General features: G+C 40.4%; 1 protein-coding gene across 4 annotated transcripts in view; it reads right to left on the minus strand.

Annotated features, from left to right (window-relative positions):
• The window catches only part of LOC134212724 (dynein intermediate chain 2, ciliary), a 70389-nt gene that overhangs the window by 21825 nt on the left and 30417 nt on the right, over positions 1 to 18147 (minus strand). For 2 of the 4 annotated variants that reach the window (XM_062690817.1, XM_062690818.1), the window contains exons 2-4: positions 8788 to 9115; positions 6473 to 6577; positions 5384 to 5526 (exon numbers count right to left, since the gene is read on the minus strand). In XM_062690817.1, the coding sequence (XP_062546801.1) occupies positions 5384 to 5526; positions 6473 to 6577; positions 8788 to 9115 (576 nt within the window). Of the gene's footprint in view, positions 1 to 5383; positions 5527 to 6472; positions 6578 to 8787; positions 9116 to 9185; positions 9325 to 18147 lie in introns of those variants that run through there. The other 2 variants (XM_062690816.1, XM_062690819.1) reach the window with 2 other exon arrangements.

The raw sequence follows: 18147 nt of genomic DNA on the forward strand, positions 1-18147 counted from the left end.
GCTCGAAAGATTCTTTTCAAAAGGCTTGAATAACTACTTTCAAGAGGGCGGAAGCCTTGTTTTAAGATGCCCGGAAGTTTACTTTCAAGAGGCTCGAAAGTCGCCTTTTAAAAGCGTCGGAAGACTCCTTTAAAAAAAAACTCGGTTGGCTCAATTTCAAAAGGCTCGGGAAGCCTTCTTTCGAGAGGCCTGGAAGCATCGCTTTGGGAGACTCGAAATCTTCAAATGGCTCCTCAGAAGCCTCCTTTCAAGAATGTCGGAAGCCTTCTTTTAAAAAGCTCAGAAGACTCCTTACAAGAGACTCGAAAAGTTCTTTTCAAAAGACTCGGAAAACTCCTGTTTAGAGGCTCGGAAGCCTCTTTACAATAGGCTCAGAAGCCTCTCTCCAGTAGGCTCGGAAGCCTCCTTTCAAGTGGCCTGAAAGCCGTCTTCCAAGACTGCTTTCAAGAGACTGGGAAGCTTCTTTTGAACAGGCTGGGAAGCCTCTTTTCAAGAGGGCGAAAGCCTTGTTTTAAGGCGCGTTGTCTACTTCCAAGAGGCTCGGAAGCCACCTTTTAAAAGGTCGGAAGCTTTCTTTCAAAAAGCTCGGATGGCTCCTTTCAAGAGGCTCGAGAAGCTCCTTTCAAGAGGCTTGTAAGCCTCCTTTTAACCTAAGCAGGAAGCCTATTTTCAAGAGGTTCGCAAGCCTATTTCCAAGAGGCTCGGAAGCTTATTTTCAAGAGGCTTGAAAGCCTATTTTCAAGTGGCTCGGAAGCCTATTTTCAAGAGGCTCGGAAGCCTCCTTTCAAGAGACTCAGAAGTCTCCCTCCATTAGGCTTGGAAGCATACTTTCAAGAGGCCCAGAAGCGTCCTTTCGAGATGCAAAAGAAGCCTTCTTTTAAGTGGCTCGAAAGCCGCCATGCAAGAGGCTCGAAAGCTATGCAAGAGGCTAAGAAGCCGCTTATCAAGGTGCGAAAGCCTACTTTTAAGAGATTCAAGGGCTTGGAATTGTCCTTTGAAGAGACCTGGAAGTCTACTTTCAGGAAGGGGTACCTCAATTAATGCAATAGTTTCAAGGGGTACCTCTCAAGAAAAAGGTTGAGAACCGCTGCTGTATTATAACACGTTCATGGACTGCCGTCGTTCTTCGGAAATGAAGGGTCATAGCTGTTCTCTTAGTTCCATGAATAATTTAAATGTGTCCGATTCTGGGTGCCATAACAATGCTAAAATTCTTCCTCATTTGTTTCCATCGTAGTTTGATTATCGAAATTCTTTGTCGGGAGCTTCTCCGACCTTCTGCAACACGATATCGTTGTTGCTGACCCAGTCATTTCGAACCCTCGCTAGCCCTGCCGCTTCTTCTTGGCGCTACCGTAGTCCATATACGTTTCTCTTTATTGCTGCCACAGCCATTAGAATCGTGAACCAACCAGCCAAGAAGCGATTTTACAGCGATAGGTTCTCCCGGTCCGTCAACACAACTATTCAGTGGGGCAAAAAGGCTCAGACTTTCCTGCCCGAGAAGAATTCTAGGAAAGACTACGGGGGAGGCTGAAAATTTAGGAGGTTTATTAAAAGAATAAACATTATTGTTTAAGTATAGGGGAGCGAAAAAGTCAAAATTTGAATCACTCTACTGTCTACTATACATATAACGACTCAATAGATAGCGTCGATCCGGCAGGTACGAGACGACGTGGAGCGCAGCGAGCGAGATGGGCAGACCAGGTGCAGAACGACTTGGCGAGCGTGGGGCGTATTCGAGGATGGAGAGATGCGGCCTCGAACCGTGTATTGTGGCGTCAAATTGTTGATTCAGTGTTATCTGTATAGATGTAGACTAAATAAATGAAATGAATGAAATGAGATAGCGTCGAGACAGATCATCCCCTGATATTTCAAAATCCACACCATAGGATTTGTTTCGTGCCTTATGTTAACGTGTTAACTGCCTATGATCGCATATCAGTCCCATCTTTGGACAAATATGCGATTGTGGGCAGTTTAGCTCCAAGCTCAATAAGCTAACTCGTCTCAATAAGCTTTAACGACGAGCTATCGTCAAGGAAAGCAAACGTTTCGCATTTTCTGTTGCTATTCAAATATGTTGCCGGTATAATCATTAACTAGATAGACTACTTTGCCTCCTCTTGATCGTTGCGATCGGATGTTTGAGTGATGGAATTAATTGGTGCGAGATCGAACGTGTTTCAGGTAGGACGTAGAATATTCGCGAAATTCGAGTTTGTGTGGTCAATAAGTAAAGGCTTGTTTGTGCGTGTTTTCGAGAAGTATGCAGAACAATCGCGCAATCATCCAAGATTTGCTTTATGTTGTGCGCCCGTAAATTAATAAAACATTGCTTGTTTGTGCGTACCGCAGCAGCACATATGTTCCACATCCATGTTGTCGAATTTTCTTATCAATAAGCTGATTTTAGTGGGTAGAACTGCACATGTACCACTTTTCCTGGCCACGAAATTGCCATTGTGATATATACCAGAAATTCAAAAGTGCATATCTTCAGATTTAGTTGCCAAAATTAACTTTTTCGTTGTTCCCTTATAAGACCTTCGCTCACAGAAGCTGTTGGTGTAAAAAACACAAAATCGACAAAAATGGTTTATGTACCGCTTTCGGTGGCACTGGTTCATATTTTGTTTAAACGTGTAGCGAACGACCTGAGATTGTAAGATATTTTGATTCCATCCAGCAAGAAACTTTTCGGGATGATCGTGCGAGAGCGAAATGACAATCAGTTTGCTGAGTATTGTTGCGACGAACGATCGAAACTATTCTCGGTCGGGTCACGACATGCAACTTAAAACATTGAATCGAATAATTACTCTAGATTATTCAATTATTCAACATCTCCATCGTGATCATACAAGCTGAGCTTGCACAACTTTCAAGGAGCAAGATTGTCGCTCTTCACGCATTCTTATCAGTGTTGTCCTTTTTCACAAGTTTTGTCCGTTTTGCTTTTCTGTCTGCTTGGTTGATCATGCCAGTACTAGCGTCGATCACTGCTTCATGAAATGGACAAAGTGTTTCGAAGTCGGATCAATGTGTTTGCTTGTTCAATTTAAGAAGACAACTTTTCCTCTATGTCACCAAGTAGAGTGACGCTCGACAAGTGTCCCTGGAGATTAGTGGCCTCCAATTGGTCACATACCTAGCTGCTCGACGGTCAATCCAAAGGTTATAATCGTTCCGGTTTGGAAGCTTCGAGAACCTGTTCCCGTAACTAAAGCAAAGGGTAATAATATACGCATCATTTTCTCTGAACGTTTTAATTTTTGTGCTGGATATAATAGCTATTTGGATCTGCAATTCGCACTGACGATTGTCGCCTTCAGCACTGGCAGAACAAATAGGATGGAGGTTTTCAGCCATGTGGAGTTGATCCGAAAGCACAGTTGCTTCCTCCTTTGCCGAACATTGAAGTATCCTTTATGTTTATAGAGCGAAGCACCAGTTCAAATATGCATTCATGCTTGAAATAGTAGTTCCCAAACACGCAGGAAGCACTATATTTCAGTACCGCAAACTCCACTTTTCCAACTCCACTACTACTGTTCTGGTCTTCACGCTCGCCCAGGGATTGAATTCTGAAAAGAAAGAGCAAGTCTCTCACTTATCATCTCTGTATACATATACGATATGTAGCATACCGCGATGAACTTATTTCGCAAGGAGGAATTCCCGAAAGATCTTCCGGAGGAATTCTCGAAGGATCTTCCGGAGAAATTCCAGAAGGACCTTCCGAAGGAATTCCCAAAGGAACCGCTGGAGGAATTGCCAAAGTAACCTCCTGAGGAATTCACGAAGGAACCTCCGGAGGTATTCCTGAAGGAGCTTCCGGAGGAATTCTTGAAGGAACTTCCGGGGAATTCCGGAAGGGTACATTCCACAAATTTGCAATAACAACAGTAGTATCAGACAGAATAAAAGTTTAAACATTTTCGCATTTGCTTTTCCTGCCGCGCACTGTTTAGAAGCTGCGTTACGTATGCATCAGTTAACGCAAGTACGTGGGCATTAGAGTGGGGCAAAATGGTCAATTTTTCGCAAACAGCCCGATTTGTTGCTTCCTCGCTTTCCGCATTGCGTTGGAAGTTTGTATGGAAATTAGTATGGGAAAACGTTAATTTTCGCATTTTTACTCCTAGAGGTTCCAGTTTATCGTAATCCAAATGATACATTGCGTTAAAGTATACCCCAAAGAATTTCGGAAAACTTTGCTAAAAAAGATACGTTGCTGGAACGTCTAACAAAAGTTATGACGCTTCGAAGATTGGTTTAAACCATATGTAAAAAATCGTGTACTGCCAGCACTGCCGAACTACCTGGACCAATAATTCAACTGAATGTAATTTCAAAATTATTTATCTTATTGGGTTGAGGTGCTTTTTGGAGTTACTCGGTATCATTTATGCAAGTTAAAATCCGGACAAAAAAGAAAAAGGGTATTGTCAAGGGTAGCCCGGTAGTGATGGCAGAATTATTGATTTCTTGCATATGGCTTGAACAATTAATCTTCGAAGCGTTATAACTTTTGTTTGTACATGCTCCAGCAAGGTATCTTCTTCGGCAAAGTTTTTTGGCATCTTTCAGACTATACACTAACGTACTGAGGAGCCATTATCTTTACAGTTGGGATCCCACAACGATTCAGAAAAACCTTGATTTCACTAGTCGGCATGGTCCCATTTAAGGTTGGTTACATTCGCTTGGGGTATCCAGTTAGCCTTGCGAGCAAAGGCGTAGGATTGCCAATCCGGGTGGGAAATATCCTCAACTCCCGGGCATAGTGTACCCATTGTACCCATTATTGTACCACACAAACATGGTAAATATAAGTGAATACCCGAAAGTTTTGCCCCGGGAAGCGTTTTGGGGCCTCTTCCCCTACCCAGCAGAACCACAATCAATCCAATTCATTCATTCCATTCACTTTTCTGCCGCATAAAACAGAAAATATTCAGCTCGGGTAAACTTTCTGCATACCGAGCAAAAGTACGACCAAACGAGCACTCCATACTGATCTGGTTCATTGCATGAAATTTGATCAGATAAAATGTAAATGTTTTGAGATTATCAATGTTTTGCAATACTTTTCCAAAGCCTGGTTTCGAACATTTCGACGATCCATACAAAAATTGAAACTATTATTCGATAAACATTACTAGAAAAAAGGGGGCGTTAAAAACCATACAATGCAATTATTTCGTCACAAACCTAATTAACGTTCCTTCATGCTTTTAGCACTTAGTCTGAGAAAATAATAATATTACATGCTTTTAGTGCGAGGAAGAAACCAGAGTTCAATTATTCGGCAAAGTCCCACTGTCATATTCCATGGTTTACAATGAAAAACATATAAGTGACTCGGACTCACCCTGGACGGATTTGCTATAGTCAGTGCTGCACGTTCGCAAAAGTTAAACTGGTTCGTCAGCTTCTTTTTGGGAGCTTCTTCTTCGGGAGCCGCTTGAACTTCTTCTTCCTGTTCTTGGGCTTCGGCATCGGCTTCTGCTTCATCTGAATTCACAAAATAAAATCTAATTGATTATGCAGTTTTGTGATATTCTCATAAATATCCGTTCTAAGAATATCCACTTACGGCAAGCTTCTCCAAACAATGCACTACAGTTCTAGCTAGGTACTAAATCTACCACTGAGGAAGAATAAGTTATCTACTAAACAGTTTTACTAAATCTACTGTGTAAATAGCGTGAAAGGCATACACTGCACAAAGAGCGAACGAATGATTAAAACAATAATATGTTAATGAAAGTTCAGATAATATAGGAAACGAAATGTACAAAGGCACAATGATATTCGATGCGTAATGAATTTAAAGGAAAACAGGAGGAGATGGTTCAAAATGATCATTAGAGAATGTGATGGGTGGATGTAAATTCATATATGGGCTAATCTATGACATGGTGTGATTTTATTAAAGGAGAACCTTAAAAATTAGGCATTGAACATTGAAATTAACAATGAAAAACATAATTTCCTAGCTTTATTGTTATTTTTACTTTGTATGGTTTGTTTCATGACACCCAGTATCGAGTATTTCTACAATTTGAATGTAGAACAATTAAGAAGAAGTTAGCTACCTACATCTTATTGTATTTGCAATGAACAACTTTTAGTTAGCCACATTTGAAATGGGGCTAACTATTTGAATAATACTGACGCGATTTTTCATCACGAAATAAAATTATTTAATATGATATTTGATTCTACATTAAACGACGATTTTTAAAAGACTGCTATTCTTCATACGGAAATATGCCTTGTGTGTCTTTCAATATTAGTTGAGATAACTCTTCTGTCTTGTGTGAACAAACCCAAAAAAAAAAATAACGGAAAGCTCATGAGTGTGTCAATTGCACCATCTTCTCCCGGGAATGCGTGCACAGCATTAGCATAAAACTGCCGAAAGCAGCAGCATGGGAACGCGAAACATGGAAATTACCTTCCTCCCGATCGGCTTCTTCGCCCTCCGGTGTCTCCGGTGGGGGCGGTGCTGCTTCCTCTTCCGGGCTCGGTTCCGGCGGTTTATCCAAGGTGACATTCAGCTCTTGAAATTTGGTTTTGTGATAGTGGTGGTCGCGGATCGTGTGTTTTTGAGGAACGTTTGGTGTTCATTATTCCAATTTTGGTTCGGATGAGATGGATGATGGTGTACCATATTGTGTGATCGGAAAGAAAGGGGTGAGTGAATCATGCAACAAATGGGGTGATATTCACTGTTATTGAGGTCGGATAATCTTTGATTTTGTGATTTTTTTTCGTTCTGGTATAACCTGTGTTATGTACCAATGTGAAATGGAAACAAACAAAATCTAACGCTGAGAAACTCATTATGATTGCCTTCGGAAATATATAATTTGTTAAGGAGTTAGTCAAATACAACATGATTAAGCCTATCCTCACCGTCTCCCTTTTCAGTTGGGACAAAACCCTCCACTATTGACCAGCGATCGATCCCAATGTGGTCGTTGTTGTCAGCAAAGCTCAAGAGCACATTCGACCGTGTGATGATAGAGCTGTTTCTCTGCATGCCAGATCTCCTAGCCGCCCCCTTGAGTGCAATGTTCGATAGTAAAATCTGAAGCGTCTCATCCTACTTCAATCCAATTAAGGTCACTAACAATGTTGACACTTCGTCTGCAAGCCGAATACTTGGTTTCGAGCCATCAAGCGTTACACGTATCAGCCTGGAAAAAAACTCTTTGCCAAAATTCATTTCTTTCCACTGAATCGTACGCTGCTTGAAATCAAAGCCCAGTTGGCGAGTTCGTAAGATGTACACCTTGAATTTATCAATGATCATCCGCAGGCTAAACATGATCCGTCTTTGATCGGCCCTCACGAAAACCTGCCTGGTGTTCGCCGACGAAGCACTCCTAGAGCGGTTTAATTCTGTTAAACAGCTTGACCGTTGTCGACTATGTCCGTCCTGCTTCTTAATAGGGGAAGTGGGGGTAGCACGCCCATAGGGGTTAAAACGCGCCACCCCTGAATAAGGTTAAATATCCCCATTTTGATTATTTTCAATAGTCTATACGATAAAGCAATGAAAAATATTGCCATTGGATACATATATTTCATGATTTTTCTCTAGTTATACATGAAAACTCGAAAAACGATTTTTGCGTGTTTTGATGCAATTCTAGCTCGGTGGAATTTAGTCTTTCTGTCGCTGTTATACATTGATAAATTAATAATTGTGCCATGAGCCATGCTGCTTACTCGTGTTCTTTATGTTCCACACGAAATCGTCGTCAAAAATGGTTTTAAAACGATTTTATGGGCCTTCAAACTTCTGAGGTCGGTGTGGGGCATTACGCCCATGCTCATTTCGTATGACCGAAACAGCTGAAACATTCGGTTAATTGCCTTAATGTAGGCAATTAAAATGAAAATCAGTACGATAAGCACATGCCCGTTTTAACCCATCCACTGGCGCATCTCACCCCGCATGGTTTCAAAATCATTTTTTTTCGGGTGCTTTTTAAAAATCAAATTTCTGTGCAATAAAATGGACAATTAGATATCTGTTATCGGTAGTCAGTCGCAGATATGCTGTTCTTCAGTATGCGCTGATGAAAACTGGTGGTTTTCATTGATAAAAATGGCATTTTCCTTAACGTGGGCGTCCTACCCCCAGTTCCCCTACACTTTCGTTTTCACCGTTCAACAAATCATCGAAGTGCTCCCTCCACATGGTTTTCACAAACTTTTTTTTCTGAACAGTAAAATATAACACCAATTACGTCAGACGTTTCTGCTAACATGCATACTCAAAAAGGCAATCCAAATTTACTTCTTAGCTTTCGGCTATGTCAATCAACCATTTCTGGCGGAAGCTAATCACAAACTAACGGAACAATTAGTCGGTTGATAAAAAAATCACGCATCTACAATTCGAACTAATGAAAAAATCACACTAAGGAACGTGTTGCATTGCTGTCTATTCCTTTGGGAGCTAGGAGATGAAGTACCGAAGAAGATATCTGTATTATTTTTTATTGTCGGCATCAAAAACGTGAGTTCCTCGGCGTTACATTTCACTTTTATAATAGTACCTAGGTATTGAATTCCATTACACTATAGATGCAGACTAAACGGTTCAAAAAATTGAAAGTCATTCCAAAAATTCATGCAAAAAATCCCTTAGTCATTCCCGAAAAAACAAACTTCTTCGCGGCTAGTCTTCTGTGACTTGCTTTTCATCGCAAAAAAATAGTTCACATTTTCAATGTCATAGATAGCTAGCTTAATTACCATCGGTTCCTTTACGAGCGATTTGTTCTTTTGCCTCTGGGGTGTCCTTATGTAGCGAGGTTCCCTCGAACTCCAGCAAAGTTACCGTATTCTCCGGTGGAGGCACAGGCACGAACGCTCCTTCATGGAAGTTGTAGATCACCAAGTTCCTCGGAAGATGCCGATTCTCTGTAGATAGGAGCTTGGGAATCTCCTCGCCTAGCTCAGCTTCCGTTAGGTCCAGTTGATCATCCGGTTTGAGGAGCTGCTTTGCCCGTACCCACGACTCGAACTCATCGTTGTCGACGGGCTCTCCTTTGCCCGGCTTCTGCATTGATGATCCGCGAAGCTGTGAAAGACATGTGAAGACATATGAAGAATGTTAATTAAATCGGTAAAAATAAAGCAAATAATCATACATCACTGGTATCGCTTTCCAAGCTTAGGAAAGATGCTGGAGACGCCATGACCTTAGACAATATTATTCAATCAGTCGAGCTATGCCAATCAACCATTCCCGGTGGAAGCTAATCACAAACTAACGGAACAACTCCCCGGGTCCCCGTGTGGCAGGACACTGCAATCACATGTCTACCAGCAGTAGAATCCGTTTTCGTGATCTCTTCCCTTTACTATTCTACCGCAGCCCCATCCAACCCGGTCCCCTTGGTTGTCACGTCGTGTTTGCATATTAAAAGCATAAATTTAAAAATTAGAACTTTTCGCCTTGCTGTGTAGAGAAAACTTTTTCCAAGGCTTTGTGTATCTCCCTCCAAAACTGCCAACCGTATAATGAACAAGACGGAATCCTGTCTGGCACACAGTTTCTTGTTGTTATTCGGGTGGGCTAGAGACAAGACACCAGTCAGTCAGTTGTCGCTGACAGAGGCGAAACGCAGGCCAGGCAAACGGAAATACAATCTTCCCCGGGTAGGTACCATTATTGCAAAGCCAAATATCTCGAACTAAAGAAGAAACACCAAATACGGATACCATTGAGGGGATTGCGCGGCAGTCGGGGGACGCTTCTAACGTGCTCAGTCGAAAAGACAAATCACGGAATTAAGTTTTAGTTGTACAGCACACGGTAGGATTTGTCATAAGCATGAAATCCAATAAATGTGTACAGATTACCGAAAGCCTTGTAAGATTGGTAATGTACACAATTATTCAATGGACAACAGGGTTCGCCTCATGTGCCAACAACTCATTACGGAGGCTACATTTAGAAATCCGTTGTATGGTAGATTTGCGTGAACGGTATCAGCAACGTGTTTCGTACCAAAAACACGGAAAATTATTTAGTTTAAGTACTAAATTTTGTTTTAAATGATGTACCGTTTTGACTCAAATTACGAACATGACTCATATTCCGGACACTCGCTTTTTGCTATTTTGACTTTATTCGTGTAATTTTCTCTACAGGAGCTTGAATTCGTTTGTAATCTTGATCCTCAGAGCAGAAAACCAATGAAAGTTTAAGTTTTAGGGCGCTAAAACGCCAATATTCGGAATATAAGTCATGTTCGGGATTTGAATCAAAACGGTAGCTAGAATGCCTATTATGGTCACTTGTAGTTTGGCAACATACATAATCAGAGCCAATATCGACGCGTTTACATGCATATGGTTCGCAAGCAAACTGAAAAACCTGTGACAGTTTGTTTGTGTTTCTATTTTTTGTTCTTTTTCAAGCGTAATAAATCGAAGCGAAACATTGGAAAAAGATTGTGGTTTGTGTTTTTTAGCCACTGTAAGTTCTTTTTCCATCATTTCATAAACATGTTACTTCTTTTCATTTAATTTCTTGCGGCTCTAGTGGTCCAAAACCGGGTGCATGTTGTTTTTAGCTAAAAATCGCATTTTTTAGCCGCTTTTTTTCCGTTTGTATAAAACAATATAAGTAACTTCGGAGAAAAGTTAAGGTCTGTACAGGCGGATTTAGTTTTAGGTAAAAATTTAACAAATATAATGCTAGATCTAAGGATGTTTATTTGAAAATTTGTTTTTTATCTATCTAGATGGGCTTTATTTTCGTTAGCAAATGTCGTTGAAAACAAAATTTACGTTTAAAGTCAATTACTCACATTATTTTTCGGATATTTCTTCTTCTTCTTCTTCTTCTTGGCATTACATCCCCACACTGGGACAGAGCCGCCTCGCAGCTTAGTGTTCATTAAGCACTCCACAGTTATTAACTGCGAGGTTTCTAAGCCAAGTTACCATTTTTGCATTCGTATATCATGAGGCTAACACGATGATACTTTTATGCCCAAGGAAGTCGAGACAATTTCCAATCCGAAAATTGCCTAGACCGGTACCGGGAATCGAACCCAGCCACCCTCAGCATGGTTTTGCTTTGTAGCCGCGCGTCTTACCGCACGGCTAAGGAGGGCCCTTTTTCGAATATTTACAAGCTCTTATTAAATGCCATGATTACATTCTGGAGCATTCATTAAACAAATGTTATGAGGAGAGGGGTGCCACTTGTTGTCCTTTTTAAACCATTGCAAACAAAACATGTCTGTTGAAGGACATGAACACCCGAGATATGTATCAGTTTCTGATTGAATATCGTAAAAGAAATCACATAGCATGATATATCATATCATCTTTTCGTCAGGAATTCTAATACAGTGTTGAACATTTTATATTGCTTTCATAGTATTCATCGTTTTATTCACATAACATTTGAAAATACAAAAATGTTCCTTTGTTTTATGTAGATGCCTCATTTAAATAAGTACTTCAGCGGAAATCCATTCAAACATTAGAATGTGATTTTCAAGTATTCGGATTATTTCGAATATTTCTGAAGAAAAAAAAGCATTAATTCTAGAAGCATATTTTTGCGATATTTTCAGATAACTCCGAGGGTCATTTCGCAGGAATACTCACCGAAAAATTACGAAACTTTTGAAACCAAAAAAATTTAAAGAAACTCGTGGAGGAATTTCCGCGGGAATTCTTGAAGCACTGACCACAGTAATTATTGTAAAAAATCCGCTACAATTCCATCTTGAATTTTGGAAACAATTCTCGGAAGGTTATTCACAGGAATTCACCAAAGAATGTCTGCAGAAACTTCCAAAGCAATTTCCACAGGAATTCATAAAGGAAATTCCGAATGTATTTCCGGAAGTTTTTTACAGATTCCGAGAGAAATTTCCGCAAAAATTCACGTTGCGATTTACTCAAACATTACTGTAGCGATGTTCACAGGAATTTCTTCAAACAATCCTCAAAATTTGCGTCTAGATTTTAACGAAAGATTTTCCGGGAGTTTTTTCGCAGGAAGTCACCAATCAATTTCTGTATGAATGACCAAAGCGATTTCCGCAGGAACTAATGCGCGGATTTGATTTTAGTCGGCGCGGATTTGATGCGGAATATAATTTAGGATCTCCGTAACAACCCTGTTCCGTAGCTTTTCATTGGTTTTCAGTAATACATAATGTTGACTTGAAAAAAAATTATAAGCGAATCGCACAACTAGGCCCACAAACGGAGACACTCCCTTACAGTGCAAAAAGATAGGACAAGAAATGGTCAAGGAATGGCTCCGCGTAAATTCAGGACGGAAGGGTTTAAGATTTAGGTTTGAGGTATTTCAGCTGCTCATCCGGGTATTTGACGTCATTAGCGGTGTGACGTAGAGTCGTGCTCGAGTTGTGGTTCGTCGGGGGCATCCTCCGGACGGCCAGAGCTTCATGATACACGAAACAATAAGACAAAGAAAAGAAAAACCTAAGAAAGAAAAAAATAAACCTCTTTGATGTCAGACAAGCAAAGAAAGGCTTAGATGGCCTGCATAAAAAAACACATAACGATTCCCCAAAACACCTCCTACTTCCGTGTAGGGTTGATTACCACGGGCCACAAGAGTATCCAACAGTTGCTCTCTGAAGAAGTCATTTTCCGGCAATACCAAACTACGTGACCGATGTTATCGTAACCGGCTTCTCACCAACATAGATTGCTAACGACCTGGTTTATTCTGTAGAGATGTATTTTTAGTGAAAAGTGATTGGACATCAGCCTCGACATCACGCGAATTAAGCCAGGATCTAAGTCACCATCTCTGGAACACGCTAGCGCAGAAATTTTAGGAGCTACAGAGAATAGTCATCTCGCCAACAGTATGCTGCACGAGAGAAGTAAATCAAACGCTGCTGCAAACGGGTCAAGCAGGAGCCGGCGGCCGACGATGGGAAGGAAGCCTCAACAACCGACGCCTGAGTGGAGCAAGACGAATACGTGGCCGAAAAATTTGCTCGAGTACTTCACTTCAAACAACTTTTTCAAGTTTTGACGCCTGATCAACCACCACATCTCGAACATGTGCCGCCAAGAGCACGACGCCTTACCCGCGTCAACTTCGAAGGCCTTTTACTGTAGAAGATTGAAGTAACCATCTGAAGTATGAAATCCAATAAGGCTCGCAGGATCGACCGCATATCAGTAGAGATGACCAAAGCCGACCCCATGCCAACCACGCACATGCTGGACCATTAATTCTGAAATGTCTGGGACAGTACGACTTTTTCGGCCGACTGAATCCAAAGCATCTTGGTGAAGGTTCCAAAATAGGCGATCTGACTGTGTGTGACAACCGACAACAACCAATTCTCAAACCTCTGTGCAAAGTTATCCTAATTCGAATACAGGAGAAGATAGACACGCTTCTCTCATGGAAACTGCAGGATTCCGTCCCGTAAGATCATTTGAAGACCACATCATAAGACCAACCACAAGACCGCGTGATACTCCGCATTATCCTGGAGCGAAGGTCTCTTTATATGGCACTTGACCACGAAAAAGTCTTTTATCGTCTAAATCACGAAAATCTGTGGTGCGTCCTACGATGACGGTGCATGGATCAAGAAGCCCAGAAAAGTTCTTATTGTGAGCCTGTTCAACACGTAGATTCAATCGATCCATTCAATGCATCCAAACCTCGAGAACTCGACTCTATCGTAAATCTGTGCTCTTATTCGCTGTGATACTTGGCTGCGTCTGCGTTTTGCAACTGGTATCCCAAATGCCGAACTCTATTGACAATGCACTATGATCCAGGATACAGATTTACGCGGAAAGATGCATTTTACGCCAAAACTATATTTTTTAGAAAAAAAAACTGTTGTTTAACAAAATTGTTCGAAATAGTAAGGCCCTCATTATGGTGCAACCAAAAAATAGGATGGCCCATCATATAAGTTTTTTTTTTCTTTTTTTATTTCTCGGAATATTGACATGTTATGTGCTACAAAGTTGTGGCGCAGCTTATTCCAATCAATTTTGCTAAAAACAAACTTTTTTCTTTAGCTCTTAAGTTGGCTGATTTAGAGCAATTTTTCTTAATTGGATTAGGGTGTACCTAAAAAACAGTATTTTTGATCTACTTTTTTTGTTTTAGATTTCTCGAAAAAGTTACAATCGTTTTTCTGTAGAAAATACATTTTTTTCAAAATTTGATATCTCCGGTAAGGGCAGACAAAAAAATATGTTCACACGGCTTTTGAAAGAGAAATTTGGGAAAAAAATGGGGATGTGTTATATTTTTATCTCAAGCTTTACCAATTTTACTAAAATAATGTTTTTTTCAAATAAATTGTTATAACTCGACAACGGAAGAAGATACAAACAATATTCTTATAACAAAACACCCGTTTTGAAAAGCCCCAAAAGCTTTGAAAAGCCCCGCGGGTCATTTTTCACAAATGTTACCTTCTGAAGACTTTTTTGGTTTTGGTTGCACCATAATGATGGCCTTACTATTTAACAACAGTTTTTTCTGAAAAATATTGTTTTGGCGTAAAATGCATCTTTCCGCTTAAATCTTTATTCTGGACCATAGTGAATGTTATCGAAAATAGATATCAACAGAAACTTGACTACGCAAATGGTAGTAAGCCACACACCATGACACAGCGGAGATGAAGTCTGCAAGGAAGTGCTCGGCTGGAATCCGGCAGCACATCAAAGTAGAGTACGAAGCCTGAACAAAGAAATAAACGAAGTAGATAGGAATCTGATCTGGGCCCAAGACAAGGCTAAAGTGAGCAGTCGCCCAGGATGGGATATTTTACGTAGGCTAGAAAACTATAACTATAACTATAACTAAGTAAGGGTAAAAATCAGTTGGTGCCTTTAAATATTTGAAAAACCATCATACATCCCTCTCGACATCAAATATCCCGCTCGACGCTGTTGACACGGACATGTTTCAAATATCGCCGGCAATGATCGTCGATGCTTCAAAAATGCTGAAATGTTCCTTTTCACCCGGCCCGGAAGACATTCCTGCTGTTGTGTTCCGTCGGTGTGCAAGGGTTGTGGCTGATTCACATGCTTTTATCGCAGACAAACAGACGTAACATCAGAGAAATTACCATCGACCATGACTTCAACGAACAATTTGAATTTTATTGATTGCACCTTTCACAACTAGAGGCGCTAGCATCGTAATCCTTCGAGTTTGACATTTTACTCCAGCGCCTTCTGGTGAAATGTCATACGAAACAGTGTTTCGTGTAACATGCTCGCAAGATGGTGGTAGAGGAGTTGAGCGATGGATTTTATAAAAAAAAATTCAAGCTGTTACGTCTGTTTGTCTGTGCTTTTATCTTCAACCGTTCTTTCGAGCAAGGAATTTTCCCTGATTGCTGGAAAATATCTACCATGATTCCAGTGCACAAAAGTGGTGACCGTCAAGATGTCAAAAACTACCGTGGAATAACGAGTCTTTCTGCTGCGTCAAAGCTCTTCAAAATTATTGCCAGCGGTCATCTTCTACAAGCTGTAAAATTACATATCTCGAACGATCAACACGGATTTCTTCCTGGAAAGTCTATAGTTACCAACTTAGTGGAACTAACTACATACCTGTTTGTCGCCAATGGAGCAAAAAGTTCAAGTAGATGTCATAAAATGCTGCTCAGTAAACTCTCACGGTCAGGTACCTCTAATAGATTAGTTTTTTGGCTTTCTTCGTATCTAAAGGGGACAACGTTGCGCGTAAACCACGGAACCTGTATCTCTTCTCCGTTCCATAGTTCTTCGGGTGTGCCACAAGGCAGTAATCTGGGACCCCTATCGTTCGTAATATTTTTCAACGACGTGGCATCTTCACTTGGCTATAGGTGCAAGCTTATTTACGCTCATGACCTGCTATCATTTGCAGAGTCTCCTCAATGTGTTTGTCAACTGGTGTAGCATGAATAAGCTTAAGATTAGCGTCTGTAAATGTGCGGTGATGACTTTTCATCGTTTGAAGAACCCGATTATTTTTTAATATAACATGGATGGCACTCTACTAAGCAGAGTTGATCAAGCGTTAGATCTTGCCGTTACATTGGACACAAAACTTTCCTTTAACTCGCTTTATGCTCCAATAATAAGCAAGGCAAACCAAGATGAATACACCACTAGGTGTTCAAATCTGCCAAATTTACGATTCAGCCATCTTGGATTTTAGTATGGGAGAGCCAGCCGGTTTGTTGTCGTTTTGCACTGAAAATGAATGTTTCACCCGATGTACTATTTGCCCCCTCAATAACTATCTAAGGGATAATAATCTATTTTGTCAGGGATTCTCCAAAACGGGCTCTCAGGGATCAATTTTGTCTGGGACTCTGTTTCAGGCTCTCGAATCAAATGATACCATCAATCTAGGACCGCTTTGTCCAGTAAAATGGACTGTAAAGTATTTAATAATTAATTTCGAGCGTCTTAGTGGAAGTAAATGAAAGATATTTTTTTTTCAGACCCTGTAAAGTATGTTTCGATGTCGTCTGTCCTGTCAAACTATTCTGGTTTAGTTGAATTTTTCACATATGTCTGACAATGATTCTTCAGGCGCCGCTTACCAAATCCAAAGGTACCAAATCGTGAACTTTCTTCAGAATCAACCACATTTGATAGATCTTCTGAGAAAAATTGTCAAGTACGTAAAAGTATTCATAACCATTCCGATAGCTACTGCTGCTGAGCGATCGTTTTCTGGGATCCGTTGAAAACCTTTAGGAGATCTAGTACGGGACAACATCAACTGAATTCCATATCACTACTGCACTTTTACAAGGACATGAAGGTCGTTCAATAATTACGTAAGCATTTTTCTTGTTTTTCGGACCCACCTCCTTCCCATTTTGCAAGATTTTTCCCATACAAATTACTTTTTGTTTATATGAAAAGTAAGAAAATGACAGACCCCCTCTCCCCATATGTGCTTACGTAATTAGTGAAGATCCCATGACGAATAAATATGGATGAAGATGTTAATCAACTTATTTCCAGAAATAGCCAAAGAATAAAAAAAAAATATGTAGGCAAAGATGCCCTAGGCCTATCTTTAATAATTTCACAGTTACATTTATAGTTTTTGCTCGATTTACAGATTTCACAACTGTCAACGATATAAAACGGGAAATGCATCTTTGCCTATTACTGAACGATACACATATGATCTTCCGATGCCAATTCAAATGTCTAACTACTGAGATGTCGAAGAAACTGAATTTTTGGAGCATGATGAAGTGGTCTTCTTCTGTTTTGACAAACAAAATATAACTCGAGTAAATTCTGTTGTAAATTCTGTATTCCAGTTATAAATTTTCTAACGCAACTGTTCGAATTTAAAAAAAAAGACAACGAAGGACCTCCGTGTATAGCCGCCAGACATTCTAAATACTCACGCTCCTCTAATGTGGACGTGTACTATACACATGTGGAAGTGTTGGCTTGAGAAATGGATTCCGAGTGATTTGGCTATGCGTCCAATTTGGGAATCTCGAGCTCGTTCAGTAGCCGCTAGGTTGCGAAGGCCGACGAAGGTCCTTCGTAGCTTAGTTGGTTAAAGCACCAGTCTAGCGTACTGTAGGGTCATGGGCTCGAGTCCCATCGAAGGGAAAGTGGTTACCTCCAATACATTTTCCAAAAATTCAATGTTGAAATATCGTTCAACGTATCTCACCTCATCTTCTCTATAAATAAAAATGAGTATGCATTTCCTTTGAGGCAACATAACTCACGAACAGTTTGACCGATTCGAACGGTTTTCTCACTAATCGATTCTTCTGTGTTTACATATACAAAAAGTTGGTGCATAACAAAAAGTCAAAAAAGGAAAATTGTCAAAATACACCGTTTTTATGAGCTCTGAAGAAAGCCATCTACTCAAATTGAAATCGATCTAGAATGCGACGCTGTACACAAACAAACGATTCACAGATAAAATGCACGAGCAGAGATGCATTCTGAACAGAACGTGAGGCACTTTGTCAATAAAAAATGTGTGGATTTTTTGCAGTGAGACGAAAAATGCATGCCGTTTGCATGAATTTGTTTTCCTAGGATACATGTTGCTATGTTAGGTCAAGT

This window comes from Armigeres subalbatus, chromosome 2, assembly GCF_024139115.2.
Source record: "Armigeres subalbatus isolate Guangzhou_Male chromosome 2, GZ_Asu_2, whole genome shotgun sequence".
In the NCBI taxonomy this organism is placed as follows: Eukaryota; Metazoa; Arthropoda; class Insecta; order Diptera; family Culicidae; genus Armigeres; species Armigeres subalbatus.